This window comes from Hesperophylax consimilis, chromosome 16 (assembly GCF_061612785.1).
Source record: "Hesperophylax consimilis isolate HC1 chromosome 16, BYU_Hcon_1.0, whole genome shotgun sequence".
Taxonomy (NCBI): Eukaryota; Metazoa; Arthropoda; class Insecta; order Trichoptera; family Limnephilidae; genus Hesperophylax; species Hesperophylax consimilis.
In genome coordinates, this window is record NC_142851.1 from 32,647,771 (window position 1) to 32,671,201 (window position 23,431).

Here is a 23,431-nt window from a genome sequence, read left to right on the forward strand (position 1 = left end):
TGTTTCTTTATCTGCACAGACAGACTTCAGCCACAGCAACGCTTGGCGGGGTACAGCTAGTTTTCAATAAGATTTTAATTTTCAAAACTCTCAAATCCGCTGAGATAAATATACCAAATTGGGTAGTAATATTATGATGGTAGAATTTATTTGATTTGTCTTTTTTTTTCAGAGCACCTTTGAACGTTTCACTTCGATACAGAGGCCGACCAAAAAAATGGTGACCACAGAACCTGCGTTGAACATAATGCATGCGCTTGCAAGCATCAGCAAAATAAAGCAGGGAGACTTCTCTGAATTCACCACCAGTTCCCAGTACCATAGGAAAACCAGCACCACAAGCTTTCTCAAAAAGCAAAATCCTACCAATGGAAAATTAGCTCTGAAGCAAAAGCTCGATCCATTCTTTTACAGCGAATGCCTGTATTATTTGACCGCGTACGGATCGCACAGTGCGATAATAGAATTCTATCTGAAATATCACAACATGCAGGAGGCGTTGAAGTATTGTTTGGATTATGCGGTGGAGAAGGAAACATTCACAGAAACCATCTTCATGATGTGTTTGAAGACTGACAAGGTTAATGAGCTGTTGAAGACGATGAGTGAAATCGATAGCTCCTGGAATATTTGGACGGTAAATTTATTTTATTTATTTTAATGTTTGGTGACCAGATCTGAATTGCCTGGGTCTTGCCCGCCTTCTCCTTCCCTCTTCCCCACTACCTTCAACCTCACAACCTACTCCAATTAGGTACGCTGTGATGTTTTGGACATCCACAAAAATAAACGATAAATAATAAAATAACGTGCTCTAAAAATTTTTTGTTTAAACAACGACGGAAGATTTATTGACAGACAGGCCTTGAGTAAACAGATTCCCACGGGAAAGGAGAGACCGGAGGGGAGTCGAGTTTGGAACTTGGGTGGATTGACAGCCCCGAGAAAGGGATACAAATCAGAAGTGTTGTTTGAAATTGCAGTTAATTATTGAATTCAAATGGTATTAGAGAATATTGCGGAATATTGAATTAAAGTGAAAGATTATTGATCCGGTGTTTGTGTGAAGTGAAAGTGATTCGACTCAGTGGGAAAACAATTAATAATAATGACAATAATAATAATTGGATAATTTGTAGAGCGCCGTTTTGTAAAAACCCACCTCAGGGGCGCCAGGTGTTGTGCAATCGCGATTGTGTTATAAAGTTGTGTTGATTTAAACGTGATTTCGTATACAGTTCGAACTAGATTGCTTGTCTTAAAAACATGAAAATAATAAAAATATTGATTGCGTTTTAAAATAGAGTGAATGTACTTAAAGGCAGGAAGTGTTTAATCGGGCTAAGTTATTGATTTGGCGAGATGGCATTCTATCCACGGAGACCGAAAACCAGAGAATCAAATAGATTATTAACTGTGGGTTCGAATCCTAACAGATTAGGGAGGTACAATTTTATTTACAGGAATATTTAATTACCCTTTTATAAGCGTAGGGAGGAGGTCGAAAATTAAAGTGATTTAGCTATATAGTGTAACCAGGTAAGTTTCACACGAGGATTTGGAGGTGACTAACAGGGTGAGTTTTTTTATATTATTTATTAAATTTCAGAGGACCCTTTTAATAATAATAGGATACAACCGAGGTACAGGAACCGAGTTTGCAACGCCTGCAACCCAAATAATCTTCCCATAAGAAGGGATACGCTAGACGCATTGTCAATCAGCTGTGAGCGAGAGACGAGTCAACGACCTTTTCATATATAGGCCGAGAGGCGCGGAGTACAGTCAGTCAAAGGGGAAGTTTTGCTAGCGTATGCCGTCCCAAATTGAAAGCGATCGGATACAACCAGACGGAACAAAATGAAAACTTTTCTTCTGTTATTTGACCTTCTAATTTAATACCTTTCATCTATTGTTTGACTTCCTAAGTTACGAATTGGGATGCACAAAAACAAATCTAAAGTCGAAAGAGGGAGATGGTAATCTCCGAAATAAAACTACCAACCGAACAACTTTTCTCAACAGGTATCTTTCGAGAGGTAGGCGGCCTCTTTAAATTAAATGCAAAAAATCAAACCAATTATCCGTTTATACCTTACCTGAGAGGATAGGTATTCAGTAGAAGTTACCCATACCTAATACACGAGGATGCTAGTAACCTCATAAAATAAATACTGGAACCAAATATTAAAATACAGACAGTCCTCATCCCAAATTTGGCATATCGAGTAGACCTTACATATATCTCACATGATAATTGGCTGAATGGGTAGGCACACAACCTATCGTTAATAAGCAGGCAGAATGTCGACAAGATCGTCGTGTGTTATATGTGTATTGACCTAGAAAGGGATGTAAATCCCCGACGGCGTGGGAGTTACAACGTTTTCTGGAGGTGGCACGTAACTTAGGACCTTGCGTGTCACATTTTCGCGACTAGATTCGTGATAAAGGGATGTTATGGTTTTCCCCTTCTACACTCAGTAAAGTAGTTTATCCTGGAGGTGTTTGAGATTGGGGCAATTCTGAAATTGGTGAAGAGACCTGGTTTTCTTTATTCTGGCGTGAAGGTTGCCGATTTGGAACAAGGGGAGACCCGGCCGGTTGTGATATCCAGACACGCAGATATCGATCGCCTTGCTCAAATTATCATCCATCAGTTTTGTTTGGTAAGCGGAGGAGCCAATCTTAACTTGAAAAAAATTCATTTCCTTTCCTCTCCTTCCCCTCCCAAAATATATACATGGATGGCGCCGACAACTAACACCATAAATTTATCGTATGTATATCACATATATAAAATCTAACACTTTATTATATTCACATTACCCTACGATAGGTAGAATCGAGTAGCTAGGGGGGGGTGAGCAGGCGACTTAGAAGATAAGGTTTATAAAATGGTTTTGAAAAACAGCGGTAATGGATTCAACTCACTCTATCTCAAAAGAACCAAGGGATACCACACAAAACATAAATAACTAGGTTTCTAAACCGAGAAACAAAAACCCAACACAACGTTCGGTGAAGCCTTTTTATACTGAACCGTCACGTGAAATGAGTACGTTCAAGGTCGTACGTCACGTAGACAAACTAGGATGTACACACTTGAAGGGGTGTGTAATAAAGAAAAGACGGCAGGGAGGACCTTCCTACCCCGGATATATATATAACCAAAGCCTTATGGAAAAGTTACCTACGGGACTTAAGGAAAATGTATCGTAGAAAGAAGAGAAGGAAAAGTTTGAAGTAGAAAGGCCAGATCATTACAACGCCACAGACTTTCAGTCCCCAGAAAGTTGGGACTTGCGCAGTATTCACTTAAATAAGGTAACTCCAAATCATATTGACACTTTTCAAATTTTATCGAAAAGTACATTTTTTAAGGTGAGCATTTTTAATCCCAATCACCAAAAAAACCAGCCAACGCAACTTCGGCATAACATATGCACAACCGATTGATAGCTGAGTGAACAAATTTTAATGCGTCGAGTTCCATCCAGGCATTGTGAGTTCAATTGCTCCCTGTCATTGCAAGACCATTATTTTCCACACATATGTATTGATTTCACTAAAGAGTGTTACAGTAAAATATTATCAGGTTATTCGTAATCCAGGAATTACATATTGTCTTTATTTTAAAAGTAAAAATGTATGTTTTAAAATACCACAATTCCAGGACTACCTTCTGCATGTGTGCCGCGTCCTGGAGCACCGTGGCCAGCTGGAAGCACTCCATATGGTGCAGGCTGGTGTGGGGGATCACATCCGCGCTGCCATGACCTGCGCCGGCCTGTACACGCAGCCCACCTGCGCGCCACACGCGGCCGCCTTGCTCGCGCGGGCACACCATCTCGCGCAGGCCCGCGGCCATCTGCAGCATGTGCCAAGGAAAGTCTCGGGGCAAGGTAATAGAACAGTGTTTTTACTCCCGCTGTGCTAGAAATCATCCTGTCACATTAATGTTTTACTCATAACATTCACTGATCGAATACATTGTAAAATAAAACCATATTTTTTCCAAATATGGAGTCAATGTTTGGTGAAGGATATAGATCTGATAGAGAGTATAAAGACGATTCACAAAATACTGAGAACTTTGGAAGACCGGCAATATGAATATCGACTCGGAACACCTGTTCAATGCTTCTTCGACTCGTTTTTGTGTAAGACGGCTCGTATGTGGAAACAGCTACCGGCATCTGTTTTTCCTCCTTCATATAATCCGGGCCTCTTTGTCCACTGTACAGACAGGGGTGCTCTTGTGAGGTGTCACATAAAAAAGAACTAAAATTGCCAACATCAAAAGAAAGAAGAGAAAAGGATGACTTGATTGAGACTTCTAAAATTTTATCCCAACATTATAGTTGCCCTGGTATTCAAGAAATCATCACCACCAACACAAATTAACAAAACACCTTTTGCATCCAATTCTACTAGACACATCTTTGCATATCGAGTAGTGGAAGCGTGAAACAAACTTCAACGACATGATCGAAGCTACAAATATACATCAATTTAAAGCTTGATTGGATTCTCATTTGGAGAGAAGAAAGGATTGTATTTAAATTAACTCAATTACTATTTATTGTGAAAGTATCGGCAAAATTTCAGAAATTAACCTCCCGATAGAGCTGTGTTACGGAGAAGATATTAATTCTGTGCTTGTTATAATACCGCAGGGGGGGCGTAACTGAGAGTTTTAATTTATCGTCAACCATATCAAGATATCACAATCAACTGTTGAAAACTAGAAGTAGGTAATAGCTTTTACAATGTTTTTATCTTTATTCTTTCTAATATTGTGACTTTCAGATTCAAGTAAAGAGACATCTTCTAAAACACTCCAACTGAAGATGGACGGCCCGGCACTGGACAAACACATAAACACTATCTGCAGACAGCTGGAGATTGCCAAATTTCTTTACGTCTGCGAGACTTCGGGTCGTCTTACTAAAGAAGTTGTCAACACGGTTATGCCAGCTGCCCCAGAAGATACCTACGAAAATAAATGCTTCCTGCCGACACTCTTTGATTCACACACTCAAAAGATGAAGCTGGCTATCATCATCATCATCTGCGCTTTGAATATAAAGGAAGGATTCGATATTGCAGTGAGGTAATACCCCATTTATTATTACGTGTAGAATTCAGGGTCGGCTCTGTGTGGACGCAATTGGACCAGTCCGCTCAGGGCGCCGACTTGCCACGAGGGTTCTCCAACAGAATTTGTATTTTTTGCAATTTTTATTTCCACACCAGTTCTTATTTTTTTCAGAACTTCCTGGAACTATCCATCCATTCATTTAGAAGAAAGAAATCTAAAAATTGACACATCACCACCACCGGAATTCAGTAATACAATGTCAAACATTTATTTATTTTTTGCCTAAATTGGCCATACAAAATGTGGACCGCAACGAATAAGCCGCAGGCCGCACGAAATGTGCTAGAGAGCTGCATGAAATGACCTAAAGGGTTGTGGGTTGTTCATCACTGTATTTCTAAATTCGTAAATAATTTAAATGCATTTTCATTATTTTCTATATCTATTTTATTATTATTTATCAAAATTATGTTTTTGAAAACACTAACTTGGATGAAGGATTTATATTGAAAACCCTAATATTTGTTTGTTGTGTACCTCAGTTTGTTAATTGTGTACATTTTACATGTTTATTATATTCAAATTGATTTATCTCCCTGAATGTCCATCTCGGAGGCCCTTTAATATTGATGTGTTTGGAATTCCAGGATAGTTCAAGAACATCTTTTGGACGCACCGAAGGTCTACAACCACGCAGCCAGACATTTGGTGAACTCGGAGCGCTACGATGACATTCTGCAACTCTGTGATTGCATCAAAAAGTGGAAATCTATCCATTCTAGGTATGTGTAAAGTTTTATCATTTTTTTTTTATGTAAACAATAATGAATTCCAGTCAATTTTTTTGAATGTTCGCCTTCTGACTTCATCATTTCTTTCATAGTTAAAATATTTTTCGAAGTTTTGCATTTTTCGTGCCTGAGATCGAAATTAATTGATCGAAATTAATTGATCGAAACTTCTTGATCGTTTGTTGATCTATATGAATGTGGTTTTTAAGCTATAATATTTTTTGCTCCAGTTCCCTATTGCTCCCTACTGTCCGGAGCCAGTAGTACTATGACATCCCCAACATTGTGAAGTTGAAGGGAGTGGGGAAGGGAAAGGTTGGGATGTACCAGGCTATTCATATCTGGTCACCAAACGCGGCTTAAGCCATTTCTAGCAACTTATTCCAAATATGGGGGTCTTTCACCAGGGCGTTACTGAGGGGATCTATTTTATATGAATTAATGTGAAATAACACAATTTAATCAAATTAAATTTATTTTTGCACACCTGAATTTGAGCCTTTAACCTCTAGATTTGTAGTCCAAAATCCTAACAGTTTTCCAAAACCTGATACATTTGACGATGCGAAGATCTTATTTTAAGGAGAACATAATATATGTTTCTGCTATCGTGGTACGAGAACACGCCGTCAGATGGAATGCAGGAAAACACTTCTTCTTCTTGACATATAAATTTATTATTTCACAATATAATTGCAGAGGATCTTATTTTCCTCTGCTAAAACTTAAACTGAAAGAAATAAAGGTCTAGTTTCCTCTATTCTTCAGTTTTCCCTAGGTTTACATAAACCTAGTAATTATCTCACGACTGACTGCCTAGGTACGCATGTACCTACCAGTTATATCAACACTAGCTCCTGCGTAGGTACGTCTGTACCTACCAGTTATAGCAACACTCTAATACTGACTTTTTTTCTGGGAGGTATCTGTATTTAAGCTAAATTCTTGAAGGACATATTACAAAAATAAAGTTGTTCCACCCGCTCGTCGGAAAACAACATTCTTAAACATAAAATAAAATGCACTTAACTATTCTTAATGATACAAACGTGACTTAAACAATACAAATATTTTAAAGGAATTATTTTAAGGGAGATGAAACTTTATTTGGGGTTTTTATTACTATGGGACAGGGGTGGGAAAGGTATTGGCAAATATTTTTAGGCATAATGGTTTAACTAGGGTGATCATAAAATATAAAGCGAACAGCCCTATTTGAAAGCTGCCGCTGCGTGAGATAAAATGAATTCTTAAATCATAAATGAAACAAACAAGACAATATGTTTATAAAAATACCAGGCCAAAGAATTGTTTTATTGTAGGGTCGAATCTGCAAATGTGGGAAGCTACACTATCTTTAAAAATACGAACTGTGAGAACTGGCCTGAAGGTTAAATTTTACTGAGCAATATGTAATAGTCGCATTCTGGAAGATACAATATATTTATGATATACCAGCTTTTACCCGGTTATAGGTAAAATGATTCTAAACAAAATGATCATAATCAAATGATCGTAATCAAATGATCGGAACTTTCAAATGATCGGAACCCTCAAATGATCGGAACTCTCAAATTCCCTCGCGTGGTATTAGGGAGAAATTACTGTACGAAGAATTTGTTTTTCCGTGATGAAACAAATCACTTTGATCGGTCGCTGCGTTGCGACATGAAAGACGGAAAATCAAACACACTTTCGCATTTATGATCTAAGTTAGGATTAGCAAAGTTTTTTCTTTGTACTTGTAAAACTATCCAGTACACAATGTACTGTAATTTGACTGTTGCTTCCAGCTCCATCTGCGACGGAGTGGTGGAGGTAAGCGTGGCGGCGGTGGTGCGCAAGTGTGACTCCAAAGGACAACTGTTTGACGAGCTGGCCGAGCTGCTCATTCAGAAGGTGGACGATGTGGCCATCAAGGTAACCTTACACAAATTTATTGAACTTAGCACCTAAGCAATTCATTTCATGAATCTACGAATTTTTCCAAATGTATTAATAATAATAATATTCTTTATTTCAAAATGTGGGGAGGTAAGTGCAATCCCACACATTCTATAGAGATTATAAATACATAGTTATAACATACAGGGATTTGCGAGAACATATTTATAAATAAGACTAAACCATTTTCTCCTAATGACAGATGTTCGTTTTGAACAATATATAAGACCGCTTCCAAAGACAATAATTAATACTGCATAATACTTGGTTTCTGCTCTCTTCTGAACAATTCGTTTTATGTCAAATAATCGTGGTCTTTTGCATGCTAAACGACGATATGTTTAAAAACTACAACTTTTATACTTTCTCTAATGCTTGTAATATATTTGAAATTACATATATATTATTATAGTAAGCACCTTAGGCAAAAGCACGGTTGGACTTGAGACGCTCTGATAGTCTCCTAAAGAAGGAGTGGGGCCCTTGCAGAAACAGCATTTAGAAGCATAATTTGATAGATATGTAGTCCATAATGCCTGGGGCGGCACCATGATATGCAAACTACATGGCAGAACAGACATATTGACTCAGCACAGCCCTACACGGGTATAGTGCTGCTATACAACATGTCTCTAGATCTTTTTAACATAAATCTTGAAGGATTCAAGAGACATGCAAATAATGTTTCTTAATTCATGTCATATTTTTTTATGTATATATTTGGCCTAACCCCTCAGGCCCCGGCATGTTGACCGTTATATTTCTTGAAGATGCTGTCAGAAAGTCATAAAATTTGCATGTATTTCCGCTTCTCAATAAAATTTAAAAATAAAAATTGTTTTTAAAAGGTGATGATCACACACAAATTTTATTATTAGTAATAAACACATGCTTTTGAAATATTAAAATTTTTATTGCAAACATAAAAAGTTTAAAAATAAACATTATCTTCAACTCACTTTTTTGTTGTTTCATATAAAAATAATTAATAAAAAATTAATTTAACTCAAATTGCGTTCGGAACCTTTGGTTTCAAAGAGGTGTACATTTGAATTATTTTGTGGTTAACTTCTAGATTTGAATATAAAGCTCGGAATTTTCGCTTTCTAACACCGTTTAGTTCATATTTCTAACTATGACGGTAAAGGAGACACAACAATTTCTAAAAGACCATATGAGCTGTTCCGAAAAGCGAACAAATTAACTCTACGGGTAATAGCTGTTAAAACCGAACAAATTAGCCCAAGGAATTAAGAACTTACCACTTACTTTAGTTAATACTTATTAACTAAAGTAAGTGGCAAAGCAAATTTAAATGAAATATCTCTCTGTGAATGTGTAAATTATGGATTAATATTTCCAGATATCTTGCTACATAGAATGCCGTATACTAAAGACAGCCTACGCCTACGCCGTCAAGAGCAACCGGCTGTCCGACCTGAAGAGGATCATGAGAGAAGCGGAGAGATTGGGAGAGACCAAGGTGAAGAATGCCTGTGTCAAAAGGCTACAGGCGCAACAGAACATTTAGCATCTCCCTCACCAGGAGGCCATTATTAAAATGCCAATGAAAACAATTTCATAGCAAACTGCTTTAGTGTATAATCATTTAAGCAAGCAGAGATCTCAAATGCTTGTATGGCTGATTGTGGTCTTAATAAGTTATGACATTATAATATTATTATGATTATATTTTTATACCTTTTTGATACAGCGTTAACCCTAAATGTAAAATTATTCAAACATAGCAATAGGAGCACCCATTTCATATCTCCGCGGGGCAACGCGTTTCAACTTATTCTTCCAATTGTTAAATTATTTGCAATCAAAAAGATTAACTGTCTGAAAAATGTAACATTTTTGCAATTCAATATTTTTTAATCAAATAGCAATATGTCAGAATGGACTTGGAAAGTTACGCTAGTTTTAACCTGATCAACGTAACTGTCGCACATTTCATCCACAAAGTTTCGCTGGTTTTAACCCAATCAACGTAGCTGTTGCATATGTGATCCACAAAGTTTTATTAAAATACATGTCTACATTGTGTCAGGACGTGCCACGTGATGAGATAGAGTGCGTTATAATGGTCAGCGTTGTAATTGTTAAAATTAAAAGGAAGTAAACATTAAAACTATTTTATTTTGTCTTTTATTCAAACTGTCGTAACATTTACTAAATGCTTGGTAAAAGAACACGATAAAACGGCAATGGCTTCCAATTTAGCGCTCGCTCAGTCTTGATCTGTAAGAGTCGTAGGTTACGAAACAATTTTTTTTTAATTATAAGTGTAGCGCTGATAGATGCGTTGTAACCTTTCCTTCTCTCGCTTAAATGAATGCTACAGAAAGAGAGATTTTAAATGTGGCGATGCTTCTGTATTTAAGCAATTTTTTAAATATTAATAATTATATTATTCAAAAGAACTAGGGCCATTTATTAATTGCAATTTATGTATTAAGTTTTTTTTGTTAAATAATATATATGAATCATCTATATTTCTATCTACAATATTAATACATGATAATATACGATGGACGAATGTTACATAGAATCAAATAAATTGTATAATATGATATTTTATTTTGTTGTTTATTAAAATACATAGATTATGAATGCAAATTTTTTATACCTAATAAGAGAAGAGAATTAAGATCTGGAATTGAAGAGCATTTTCACTAAGAGAAAATGTCTACCCCAAACGGTCTTCTTAAAGTTAAACGCGATGTTCGTTATAATCTACGCGTTCATAGATGGTGTTAATTTAATTATTTTATTAAAATACGCAATATAAATATAAATAAGTAGTTTTATCCGTATAAAAACCCAATTCTTTCAAGAGAGGCATACAAATACAATATTGGATTAAATCACCGATTTAATATTGTATTCTTACAGTTTTTTGTAGATATTTCTCTTTGTGAAAAGACTCCTCAATTTATGTTAAAAAAACTTTACCTTTATATATTTCATTATTACCCTGTGATATACATATTATTCATATTTTAATCTTTACAAATAATTAATCGAAAATGTCAAGGTTCAGCACTCAAAAATAGTCCTCAACATCACTTTGTAGTCTGCTAAATCAAGCAATACTACAAATGAATCGTGAATGTGTTAAACCCGCTCTGCAAATTTCTGCTGGTTTTAATACATTCACAAAAAAGTACTTAAATAAATTTAAAATAAATATGATATTAACATTTTTCGCTATTTATCAATAGAATAATGTATAATTATGTTGATAATTAGTAGAAATATATGTATTCTTTTATATTCAAGGTGTTCCAAACAGTTTTTCGTGACCGTCTCTAAATTTGCAAAAATTCCAGAGCGGGCTTCGCGACTCCACAATTTAAATAATCTTTATGCAAATTCTTGACGGGTATCAGGCTTCCTGTGATCAAAATCCTCAAACTGTAATCTTTTAAATTCTACAAAATGTGTCAAATATTTCTGTAAAGGGTGTAGTTTGAAAACCAGTTAAAGCATTTTACCTAAAACTTCAGTATGTATTGCAAATAGAACTTGAAGTATTTCTTGCGTCAGCGAACTACAAAGGGTGTATTTTTTAGTGCTTACCGTTAATTACTCCAAGTATGCTATAGAGGTGTGAATCATTTATTAATGCAATCTTTATTGAAATAACTTTTGAAGGTTATAAACCCATCAATGTAATATATCTTGAAAGAAGAAGATATTACTAATAAATCTTAACAAAAAATGAACAAGACACAGATAAATAAAAAGATAACAGTCTCAACTGGGAATCAAACCCAGGATCTCAGTCTTACCGGAACAACACCTATAACCACTCAGCCATAACCTAATTATTTTACAACATTTTTGTCAATCTCATATTTCAAATTCAGAATCAACTATATTATCCTCGACTAATTTTTCCCATATATTTGGCTGCTATCTTTTTGAATAATTACAAAGTTCTAAATAATTTGTTTGTAACCTAGATAGTGTCTCAGATAAACATATCCGATTTTTATTTATACGGGACAACTATTGACTTTTTACAAAAGTCTAAATGAATATTTTATTATTATTTTTATTGAATTATATTTATTTATTTTAATTGATTGTGTCTTGATCTGTTTCGTTCAGATTTATAAGTATTATATTTTCTTCCTGTTCAATAATAATTAACTGTTTGTATAATTTGATTGCAATACTGAATTTGAAATGTGAAACTAAAACATATTATTTTTCTATGACAAAATATGGGTCAATCAAACTGAATAATAGAATATACCAATGGCCAAAAAATTTTGAGTTTTATGATGCAGTTTTTTTGTTTTGTAAAAACATCAACCAATGACTGATAAAACCCAATATCTCAATATAGCATCAAAATTAACATTTTTTTTAAATCCTACTAATCAGGAAAAATTCAGCTTTTGAAGGCAAAAATACTGTGGGTAGGATTTCAACTTGTTAAATTCACTTTCACCGCGGGTACTGACTTGCTCCCTTTTCAAACAACACTTATGCTCAGTGAAAAGGCGTGTACCATAAATCATAACCTTAAAATTGTCGCACACATATCACACTGACACCAGATCAGGATCGCTTCAGCTCGAGCCGTTCAGAATTCATTGTATGAAACTTCACATAATAATCAGCATCGCCTCGCTTCAGGACAAGCTAGTGAACGACATTCGGTTCATGGTCCAGTATGGTAGCACAGCCGTAGCCGCGCCGACACTTCGGAGGCGCTGACCCGCTCCAGTGATGTGCCTTGCGTTGCTTTGACGGCGAGGCGAGGTGGTGCCGATCCAATGCCGAGATGATATGTGTGCGATAACCTTTACTCTGTTCCTACACCTAAAATGTTCGATCACGATATGATAATCAGTATCATAAATATAGTATGGATATTTTTCTCCAAGTACCCGAGGAATGACGCTGGTAGTGTGAGAAAAGTTTGAATAAATAAATTTATATTGGACTTTCTCAAGTAATCTGCAGACACTGCATACCTCATACAGTAGTTTTTTACCACTGTAGTGTGGGTACCAGAAAGGTGGAACCAAGTCACCATGCATAGGGGGCCAAAGCTGAGAGATCTCCCAGTCCTAAAAGGCCAACCTTATGGAATTGCAGCTCGTATGGGTTGCACCATCCAGCCTTACCTTACTAAGCAATAATAACATTAATGAACTGTTTTGGTGTTGACCTGATTTTACAAGTTGAATTTTGTGTAATGCTTTGTTTGTCTATAGTCAAAAGTTGTGTAATTCTGTTATGCATGAATCTGCCACTCAATGTTTTTACCCAGTTGTACCAAAACCTCCTAGATCCCAAGTCTGGGACACTGAATCAAATCAGCCTCCTTCCTAACTTGTATGAGAACCTCCAAAAAATGTATTTTTTTAAATTAACTAAAACATGTTTTAATAAATAAGAATAAATTAAAAAAAAAAAATTAGAATGATTTTTTTTTGTAAAACCCTATACAACTTTGAATGAGTGTCCCGGCCTTGTAATCTCGGAGGTTTTGGTTGTACTGACTATTTAAACTCACTTTGAAATGAATTCTAAACACAAAAAATTAATAAAATATAGAAAAAATAATTCTCATAAGATTATTTTTCGTATTAGAAATGTATTTAATCAATTTTTTATATATTTATTCTCAATAAAAAATGATATATCCACCCTCATAAATTGTTTACCACTGAAATTGTACTAACAACCTTCCACGGAGAGCGTTAAGACCCTTGGCTCAGAATTTGGTGATTCGGAACCCAAGGATTCGAAAATAAAATGATATTAAAGCCCTTCTTCCACAGGGATACGATACTCAATGATTCAAGCATCTTGGCGACTACTGCAATACACCCGCGCGGAGGTTCGTACACGGGTACATGTTACCGACATTTTATAAACTCCCGCGTCAAGACTTTAAACATGAAGGAGCAATTAATAAATATGGTCAAAAATGATTGTTTCATCGTCACTTGTGTCATTGCAACAATGCGTGTGCTTTAGATCGATGCTAGGAACAAAAAATGACTGCTACAGCAGTTCTGAGTGAAGTTATGTAAATTAGTTTTGACATTTCGTGGAGGTGGTAATGCAGGTCTCGTGATTTCAGTAGCAACGTTGTACGCACATCGGTATCAGATACTTACTTATCCCTGTGGAAGAAGGGCCTAATTGTGCATACTTTTCCACATAGAGAATTTAAATTGGACAAAAAGACCAACACTGCATCATAGTATTGCTTGAAATTTTTTGGGGAGTTATTATTAGTAACCAGATCTGAATAGCCAGATTCTTCCCAAACTTCCTTCATTCAGACAATCCCCAATTGGGATGCCATAGTCCCAATCAGTCTTGGCAGTTGGGACTCTTGTGTGGTTCTAAAATTCTAAATAAACACCCGGGTACAATAAATATATGGTCAAATTTCTGTACTCCAATTACGTACTTATAATTACATGAAAAATGAAATACTTTGTATATACATACCACCATTTAACTAAACAGGATTGACAAGTTTCAAAACCAATGGTTTCTTCATCAGGATAAATAGTATACTTTTTATACCCTTTATGTATGCTGACTGGTTTATACACAAAGTAATTTTGCAATTATTGAAGAACTTCTAATTACGTCCAATTATTGAAATAACATTTCGTTTCATTTTAATTAGTACAAGAAACAAGTATTTATGTCGGGGATTTTAGAAAAACATGCACAAAATAATTATTAGTTGGGGTTATTTAAGGCGATGCCATATGTAGTAATGCAAAATCATGTGTTCTTGGTTTGAAAATTTGGTCACCTAGAAATGTTTCAGATGCTTTAATTAAATACTGCGAGTAGAATACATCTTGCCTTTGAAATAATCAAGTATTTTTTAGATAAGTCTTTTTAATAAGCCCAGAAAAAAATTATGTATAAATCCTATGAAAACTGCTTTAAAGTTCAAAATCTCCTACTTACGAACCCATTTTCGGTTATGATTTTATGGCTATTAAGTTATTTATAAAATGGTCAAAAAAAAAATTAATATTTATGCCTGAATATCCACAAAATAAAATAAAAGGCACTTTTTGGCCATGTTTTTTTCTTGCATAAATCAAAACAGGCGGATGGTGTTAAGCAGGAATTTAATCCTTATCGCCATCTACGTAAGGGTTGTTATTGATAGCAGCTCAATTAGTAGTACATCGCCTTAAATAATTTGTGCATATTTAGATTAACACGGAACCTTCTTTCTGGTAAATGTCGCATCATCCTAACAAAATTAAACATGGCTAAAGTCTTTGGTCTCGTATTGTTAATTTTGAAGTTTTTTGAATTTTTTTTTACTTTAATGCATTTTTTACCATCTCCCCGACGGAAATAGTTGTTTCTTATAGTAATTAAGTTGAAACAAAGTGTTATTTAAATAATTTGTGCATATTAAGAAGTTGGCGGAGTATTGAAATTTGACGTAATATATTTCAGAATTACGTACCTTCCTTATTTATTGTCATATTTATTCTGAATCCTATAGAATACTTTTCAGGATCCCTATATCTATTTTCTGGTTTCTAACTCGATCATAATAATGACGTTAGAGGTGCTAGATAAATTTATAGAACTACAAATACATAAAGTTAGGGAACCACTCTTTATTTTTATGTGACACTTCACAAGAGCACCCCTGTAGAGACAATAAAGGCGGGAGAACTGTCGCCACCTGGTAGGGCAGCGTTGTGAGACGTTTTAAGGTAAGGGCTGTATGAATGGATTTATTAATGCAGGTCTTGAAGAGGCACGGATTATACGAAGGAAGAAAAACAGATGCCGGTAACTCGTTCCACATATGAGCCGTCTTATACAAAAACGAGTTGAAGAAGCGGCCCGTTCTCATGAAGCCAACATCAACTGTGAACAGGCGTTCTGCTTGTGTATGTCGACTTTCACACACATGCACAGGGGTCATGCTGCTAGCTTATTGCGTCTGTGCATTAAAGATTTCAATTTGGGAGGTGTGTATGGGTATCTTCGCCCCGGGAACCATTTATTGGATAACCAACACCTCTGTCATAGGTCACTCCAAGTGGTTTGCTTCATTTGGTGATTTGGCTGGGGTGCCCGGGTTCATGGGTTGAGGTTTGTCCAGGTCTTGGTGATAGATGCGTGTGCCCACCAGCTGCGTGACAGGCTGGATCGGTTGAGGGAGACCTTATGACCTCTCCAGCAGGACTCTCAGAACATCGCCTAGCAACGCAGTTGGAGGGATGGATTCATACATTCATCACTCATGGACACACAGACCCCCAGATTCACCGAAATACCCAACCTCATACCTTTTTCCCAGAACTTCCTCCCCTTCCTTTCCTAAAAAGACCCTTCACGCAGCATCCCCTAAGATGACATAGGCCGTGGGGGGAATTATTTTCCTCAGGAGTGTGGAGTTAATGTAAAAAAACAAAACAAAAAATTTGGTCTGATGATGACATCTGATCTACATGAACATATTGATTAGACGAAAATATGAAAACGGTTGTATTTTAAAGTTATTTTAATGCTCCGCATTCTCTCAAGCCCATGGTAAATGAAAGTATCATACAACTTGAGATATTGTGACAAGCTTTGCAAGTACACTCGGGGTGCTTTAACAACTCTCGTTGGTTATAAATAATCTTATACAAGGGAAAGTACAAAATAACATGCTGGAACGAACGCATCAACTTGTAACACTGTGTCCATATCACAAAACAATACTCCTTTGCCTTATGTGGCCTTGGTCTTCTGTTTAGGCTTCTTGAGTTTCTTAAGTCCGTCGAGATTTCCTCTGAGTAGGTTTGAGTAAGCCGCATGGAACTTGGGGACTTCCGTAGCCGTGACAACGGTCGATAGTTTCTTGTTCTTTGATGACGCCCTAACTAAACAGAGGTTTTGTGGCTTTTGTTGTTTCGTTTCTACTTTCTTTCCTTCTCTAGGTTTTGGTTTTGTTCTTCCATCGTCTGAAAATACGAAAAAATAATTATTAGACAGTTATAGAACAGACAAAGGAAACCCTAGCAGTAAATATACAGAAAAGTGGGACACGAAAGTATTTTCTTCACACCTCGTTTTGACATAATGTTAAAGTAAGTTTTTTTATCAGACTGTTTATTTGTTTGTTTACTAAACCCAAACTGAGAACCTATTTTAGGATCATGGGTTTATATTTTGGGTTAAATAAGAGAAGAAATAAAAACTAACCTTAAAACTATAAAATTTAACCTTAAACTTAAAATCGATTTTGAATTTAACGAAATATCTATTAACACATTTCTGGGGGTTATTTTTTGCGCTGACGTGACGCTGTCTCAGGGTGAAAATAGGTCCTGCCCGAATTTCTTTAGTTTGTTTTAAATCGCTAAATCTTTGAAAATAATTAACGTATTTTAACAAAAATTTCTACATAGTAACTCAGCATTCCCAAGTTATAAAAGTACTAAACGAAAATCGAATATTATTTTAAATACTACATATGTTTATTGGTCCGCCTATCGGTATTTGCCCAAACCTGCTTTCTTTAAATACGTCCGACATCTCTCACTCGCTTGCACATAGGAGTTGAGTGGGTCAGAACAGAGATAATAATCCGAATCGGGTTTCACGGTCATAAAAACCCTCATTCCAGGAACTGAATTATTACAATAACAAATAATATACTATCCTTTTGTTGAAATACCGATGTAAACGAAAAGCACGAAGAAAAATATAAAAAGATGACTTGCATTACGATTCAATAATTATGTACTTATAGTTGGGACCTTTACAAAGAGATTGGTATATAATATTGATATAAAAACATTGAATTATTCCGCCTTTACTGCCTTTGAAATGAGGCCGGCGCAAAAGGTAGAACTACCCTTCCCGCCGTTAAGCATCAATCGACTGAACGGGTAGAACTACCTTTCCCGGCCGAAGTGTGTTAAAATGTATTATTTTCCATTTTCGGAAACTGAAATACTTACTTCTCAGTATTATCTAACTCTTACAAAGTTTTTTTTTCTATTGATAGTGGGTATTAATACCCTATTTTCTATACATTTAACCGATTTTTCACTTTGGGCCATTGTTATTGATGTAAAAGTTTTTTTTAGTTATCTTATTATGAAGAAAAACATCAGTTATCCGTTTTTTTTTAATTAACGAAATAGCTATTAAAATGCATTACTTTCCATTATTGTTTACCCAAACAGTTATTTCTAATTGTTATCCAACTGATACAAATGTTTTTAACAGTAGAATGTTGCAAACCAGATCCCACTTTTCTTATCTGTACCAGCGTTATTCAGAATTCGAGTTACGGATATATTCTTTTCTATTTAAAACTCTCAAACTATAGTAATTAAAATGTCATCCATACAAAAATTGCAAATATAATAATAAGGACTAAGACAACAAATTATTATTTTTATAATTGTTACAGTTTCCACCACAAAAAAGTGGCCATTTAAAAATAAATTATCATTAATGATGCTTTGATTTGGAGAAGATCTGGCGATAGTCAATGTTTGGCAACTACACGCCGGTCTTATCAACAAAACTTACTATTGTCAAAGTATGTGAATTCATAAACACAGGTAGGCATTGAGTTACAGTTTGACACTACATTTCGACCATAAGGACATAACGAAACTATTGAACTCGAAAACGAACTTGCATAACTATCGAACGGTAAATCCAACATTGGATTTGTAATAAGAATAACATAAGTGTTTTGTTTTCGAGTTTGTAAGCTTAAAGCATATAAATGTCATTCATAACCTAAATAATAATTAAACATTTACTTACATTGTTTTATAGTCATTAATACACTCCCCGATAATCTAGCTTTTTGAAACAATTTTGTGAGTTGAGATAAGAACTGTAAAATAAAACAGATTATTGGTCATGTATTTTAATTAAAGAAATAAGTTAAAATAATTTGATCAACGTGCGGGATAGTCATATTTTTTAAGATGATGCATGAGAATTCGGATATGTTGCCGGTGTTTACCTCGTCATTATTCAAGAGAACCATTGTTTTATTTGTTGGCGACTTGAATTTAACTCAATCTTTAGAGAAACTCTGCCAAAAACTTACGAAAACATTAATGATTAAATTAAACTGACAGCTTGCAGACACGACACACCGTTTGTTCATAGATAAAGGAAAATAAACCGACACATCACCACTACCATAGAAAAAAACAGTAACAACATTTTTGTTGAGTTGTGCTCCTTGGTTTTCTCATACATTTTGGATTTTATTTGAAATTATATTCTTATTAAATTACTTCTCATACTCATGGATTTTATTTGAAATTATATTCTTTATTTTAATATATGAATGGATTTAAAAAAATTAGATTTATAAATATTTAATATCCATATTTTAATATATTCGATAATTCAAATTCATTCTGTTTTTCCTACCTATACAATAGGCCACTTGCAAGGATTTTCTAATGACTTGGAAAAAAATGAGTGGATAGATTTCTCTACTAAGATTACGAAAATGTTACTCAAAAAATTTTGAAATGTATAGTTTTTTTTAAATAAAATAAATAAATCTGTTATTTTTGGCTTGTGACGTCACCACTTGAAAATGTTCCGTCTCCAATATTATTGAATTAATTTTTGTAAAATTCCACACTGATTATTTTTTTTATATGGCAACACCTTGATTTCCGGCGACTTGTGAATTTGAATATTGACACTTGTTTGGGGTTTGGCTGTTTGTATTGTAGTCCGCTAACTTTGTTGAGAAATTAAGCATATATTATTTGGAAATGATTGAAGTAGGTTTTGTTCAGGGTCAGTCTGACAATTTGCCGAACATAGATTCATTTATGATGGCTACTTTTCTAAGTAATAATATGAATTTCATTGGAAGCGAAATTAGAAATGTCAAAACAAAAAGGTTAGTATTTTTTCTGTATCTTCTAATATACGAATATTATGTTATATATTTTGACAACATTTAATATGTACTTATATATTATGTTTCCATCAATTATTATTATTAAGACAATTGTTAACATTCAGTTATATGCAACTGTCTTTTGTTTTCAACGTGTTATTATTATATATTTTAAAGGTCTGCACGTGAAAGTTATGGTGATAATGCTATCGGGTATGTGCAGGTAAAAAGAGAAGGTCCTATCTGCACAGTGAAAGCAAAAATAACCCCCGAGCACCGTGTCCGCCAAAAAGCATACTCTGTTGTACTTTTGTGTGATGAGATGGAAGATGAAATACAAGTCTTAGAATGTCAAGACTGTGCAGCTTCTAGAGGTTAGTTGAACTGTATGTCGCTATATTGTAAAATATGTTTCTCTCCTCTAACCTCTACACTCTTCTACCCTATGGAGATGTGGGGAAGAGCAAACTCTTGTGTGATGTAACAAACACAGAATCATTGCGAGGGTCTCTGCCAGCTACCTGTTGACAAATAATTTATATTTGGAACATTTTGCTTTCAGGTGGCTGTAAACATGCACTGGCATTTCTAACATGGCTCCATAGGAGAAGTGAAGAACCAGCGTCGACATCTGTCGACTGTTATTGGAGAAAATCAAAGTTATCGTGTGTCGGAACCTCCCAAAAGTTCATTCTGGCATCCCAAGTTGGCAAGAACGCAGTAAAAAGCGTGGAAAAAGGTAATGGAGATTTCCTGGCAGCAGTACTCCAAAGGAGTCTTAAGGAGGGGCTTCGATGCCAACTGACTCAACTTTACATGGATCCGAAGCCCACTGACTGTTTGTCCATGCACAGGATGATTTCTGCTTTTAAGAAAACACGAAACCTGCACAATACAAGTGCTACAGATTTCATCAATTTTATTACATGTGATCTAAATATTCCTCCAAATATCTTCGAGGAAGTTTTTTCATTAACAAGAAAGCAGGCTAACTGCCCGTTATGGTACGAAATGCGATATGGCAGAATTACTGCATCCAAACTATACGAGGCAGCTAACTGCAAAACATTGGATGGAACATTGACTGAAGTCATCTTAGGGGCAGCCAAGATTCCAGACACAAAGGCTATGCAACGAGGTCGGCTTTTAGAACCTTTGGTGTTAAAGGTACTAGCAAACCAACTGGGACACAAATATAAAGAATGTGGTTTCAAAATCAGTTGCAAATTACCAATTATCGGTGGCTCCCCGGATGCAGTCACTGATGATTATATTGTTGAGGTCAAGTGTCCAGTCAAACATAGTACAATGAAAAATTACTTTTTTGAGGGTGTTGTTGCCAGAAAGTATTATGCACAAATGCAAATACAAATGTTTGTACTGAACAAATTCAAAGGAGTGTTTTGTGTTGCTGAACCCAACTTTGAATCATCTGGCAAAATAAATGTTTTCCACATCGATTACGATGAAGAATTCTGTGTCGAAGCTATTAATAAAGCCATGCTGTTTTGGTCCAGAGCTATATTTCCTGTACTTAAAAAAAATGTATAGGTATACATTATTTGAAATAAATCACGTATTTACTGCACTACACTCGCTTCTTTATTCATAATAATACATGATTATATTGATTATGTACAATAGCATCATATTATTTTCATCCCATCCACCATAGTATAATATGTATTTGTATAAAGTGACAGAAAAACAAAAACAAAAAGTTTACATAAGACATATTTTTACATTTATACCTAGTATTTATTTGATAATACGTACACATGTTATTGTATTATCGCATAGATTTTTTTTGTATTTATTATTGGAAGTAAGAAAATGATTACAAAGTGGAAATTCTAACACAAATAGAAATGTATTAAAAAGTGGAACATGATCACTTTGCTACAACACAACTGTATTTATATAAACTTGATGTAAAAGTAAGGCGTAATGAATGAATAGCAATCAATCCACTCTCAGTAAAATATTGGAAGCATTATTATAGTCAGTACTTGCACTGACTGGTAACGCTGGCCGCTAGATGGCGCTAGTGTAGCATGTTGCATTTCTTCGGGACAATACAAACCTAATGGCGGGCTTTAATATTCTTTTTACGTGTGAGCATAAGAACAGTAAGGTCGTATGTAGGTTACTAAATATTTTATTTTCGACTTATATAATTTATTAACGTAAAATAAAGAAAACATTTCAAATAACATGCATTAAAAAAAACCAACCCACAGAAGTCACGGGGCTAGGAGGCGCTAGTATAGCATAATCAGAATGTATGGTAAATGTAAGAAGTTGAAGGTGTTATACATAAATTATTCTACAGTATTTGATATTATCCCTTTTGGTGGCTTCATTGCCTATAAACTCTAAGTAAAAGCTCCAACATATGTTTTTATAAAAAACACATACTGGCGCTATAATTACATAATATTATACACTTTAGACTTATTCTATATACATTACATGAAGGATAAACAAAATTACACTGGTACATATTATGAATATTTATATTCAAGTTAAAGTTTATATGATAATGAAGCGCACATAACATTTTAAACTAAACATTAGCATAGAGCACAAAACACTAAAAGACTAATAATATTAATAAGACTAATATGATCAAATTATTGGTTTTTGTAGATTTATGAGTCCACATGCAATCATAACAATATGGTCAACTTGTTGAGTCAAATGGAAGTCTATACAAGAATGTGGCTTTAGAATATTATACTCTCTGAGCCGGCTTATTCCACGTTCAACGTGTATACGCAGGGCTGCTATTTGCTTGGATAACTTCACCTCTCTTTTAGTGCTATTTACACCTGTAACAACACTTGGTGGACGCACAAGTTGACAATGTTTGCCTTCTAAAATAGTAGCTAGTTGCTTAAAACCTCTATCTGCCATTACCGACATGCCTTCAGACAAGTTGTCCAAGAAGCCGCACTTTTCCACAATCATCATATCTGTAGTACGTCCACCAAAGCCCTTTGAAATGAAGTTAATAAAGCCATCAGGAGTGATTGATATTAGGTACTTGAGTGTATTGCATTTTTTATATTCTGACCAAGTTAGTGCCTGCTGCAGTGGATTTGATGGCTTCTCTATCTGAATTTCAAAACAGTCTATGATTGATACGACATGTTTGTATCTTGCTCTGAATGGAATTGGTAGTAAGGCTTCTATTGCTTCTGACTTAGGCCAAAATACCAGTTCTGCAAGATGACGAGATAACTTCGGTAAACTTTGCTTAAAGATTCTTGAAGCTTGAGCCTCAGAAAGGCCAAATTCATCACCTAAAATGCTGAAACTAGAGTTTAATTTAATTTTTTTTAAAACGATTAAAACATTTAAAATGTTTATATTTTCAAGGAGTGCTAGGGTTTTAACAATCCAATAAAAATCTTTAAGGATTCCTAAATACAGCTTTGGTTTGTTTTCAATATGCTGCAGAGTTAATTTCAATGACAGACTTTTGAAATCACTATTTGAACTACTATCAACGTACGAATCTGACGTAGCTTGTTGGGAGTATTCTGAACCAGATGCCGATTCCGAGGCAGAACTGTCTGGCTGAAGAGTGACATGCTTTAGTTGTACATTCTTGGTATTTTTATTATGCTTCACAGGAGAAGTACTTACGTCACGAGTAGTTAAACACTCGAT

General features: G+C 35.1%; 2 protein-coding genes across 2 annotated transcripts in view; one reads left to right on the top strand and one right to left on the bottom strand.

Moving 5' to 3' along the window:
• Sptz (zinc finger FYVE-type containing 26 spastizin) overlaps window positions 1–13,508 on the top strand; it is a 33,171-nt gene extending 19,663 nt beyond the window's left edge. Inside the window, exons 10-15 of the mRNA XM_089641146.1 lie at window positions 173–637; window positions 3,677–3,905; window positions 4,813–5,116; window positions 5,752–5,886; window positions 7,689–7,815; window positions 9,203–13,508. Coding sequence (XP_089497272.1) covers window positions 173–637; window positions 3,677–3,905; window positions 4,813–5,116; window positions 5,752–5,886; window positions 7,689–7,815; window positions 9,203–9,370 — 1,428 coding nt within the window. The 3' untranslated portion in view covers window positions 9,371–13,508. The remainder of the gene's footprint in view (window positions 1–172; window positions 638–3,676; window positions 3,906–4,812; window positions 5,117–5,751; window positions 5,887–7,688; window positions 7,816–9,202) is intronic.
• A 2,849-nt stretch (window positions 13,509–16,357) lies between these two features.
• Window positions 16,358–19,008, bottom strand: Srp14 (signal recognition particle 14). The gene is made up of 3 exons (XM_089640745.1): window positions 18,851–19,008; window positions 18,646–18,718; window positions 16,358–16,820 (listed from the first exon to the last, which is right to left on the bottom strand). Exons 1-3 carry the CDS (start codon window positions 18,872–18,874, stop codon window positions 16,588–16,590), a joined length of 330 nt encoding a protein of 109 aa, XP_089496871.1. The 5' UTR covers window positions 18,875–19,008; the 3' UTR covers window positions 16,358–16,587.
• Between the last annotated feature and the right edge of the window lie 4,423 nt (window positions 19,009–23,431).

Coding starts and splice junctions, on each gene's coding strand:
- Srp14 (XM_089640745.1), bottom strand. CDS start 18,874: ATGGTTCTCTTGAATAATGACGAG. Junction 18,719..18,850: donor TTCTCTTGAATAATGACGAG/GTAAACACCGGC, acceptor TTTATTTTACAG/TTCTTATCTCAACTCACAAA. Junction 16,821..18,645: donor ATTAATGACTATAAAACAAT/GTAAGTAAATGT, acceptor TCGTATTTTCAG/ACGATGGAAGAACAAAACCA.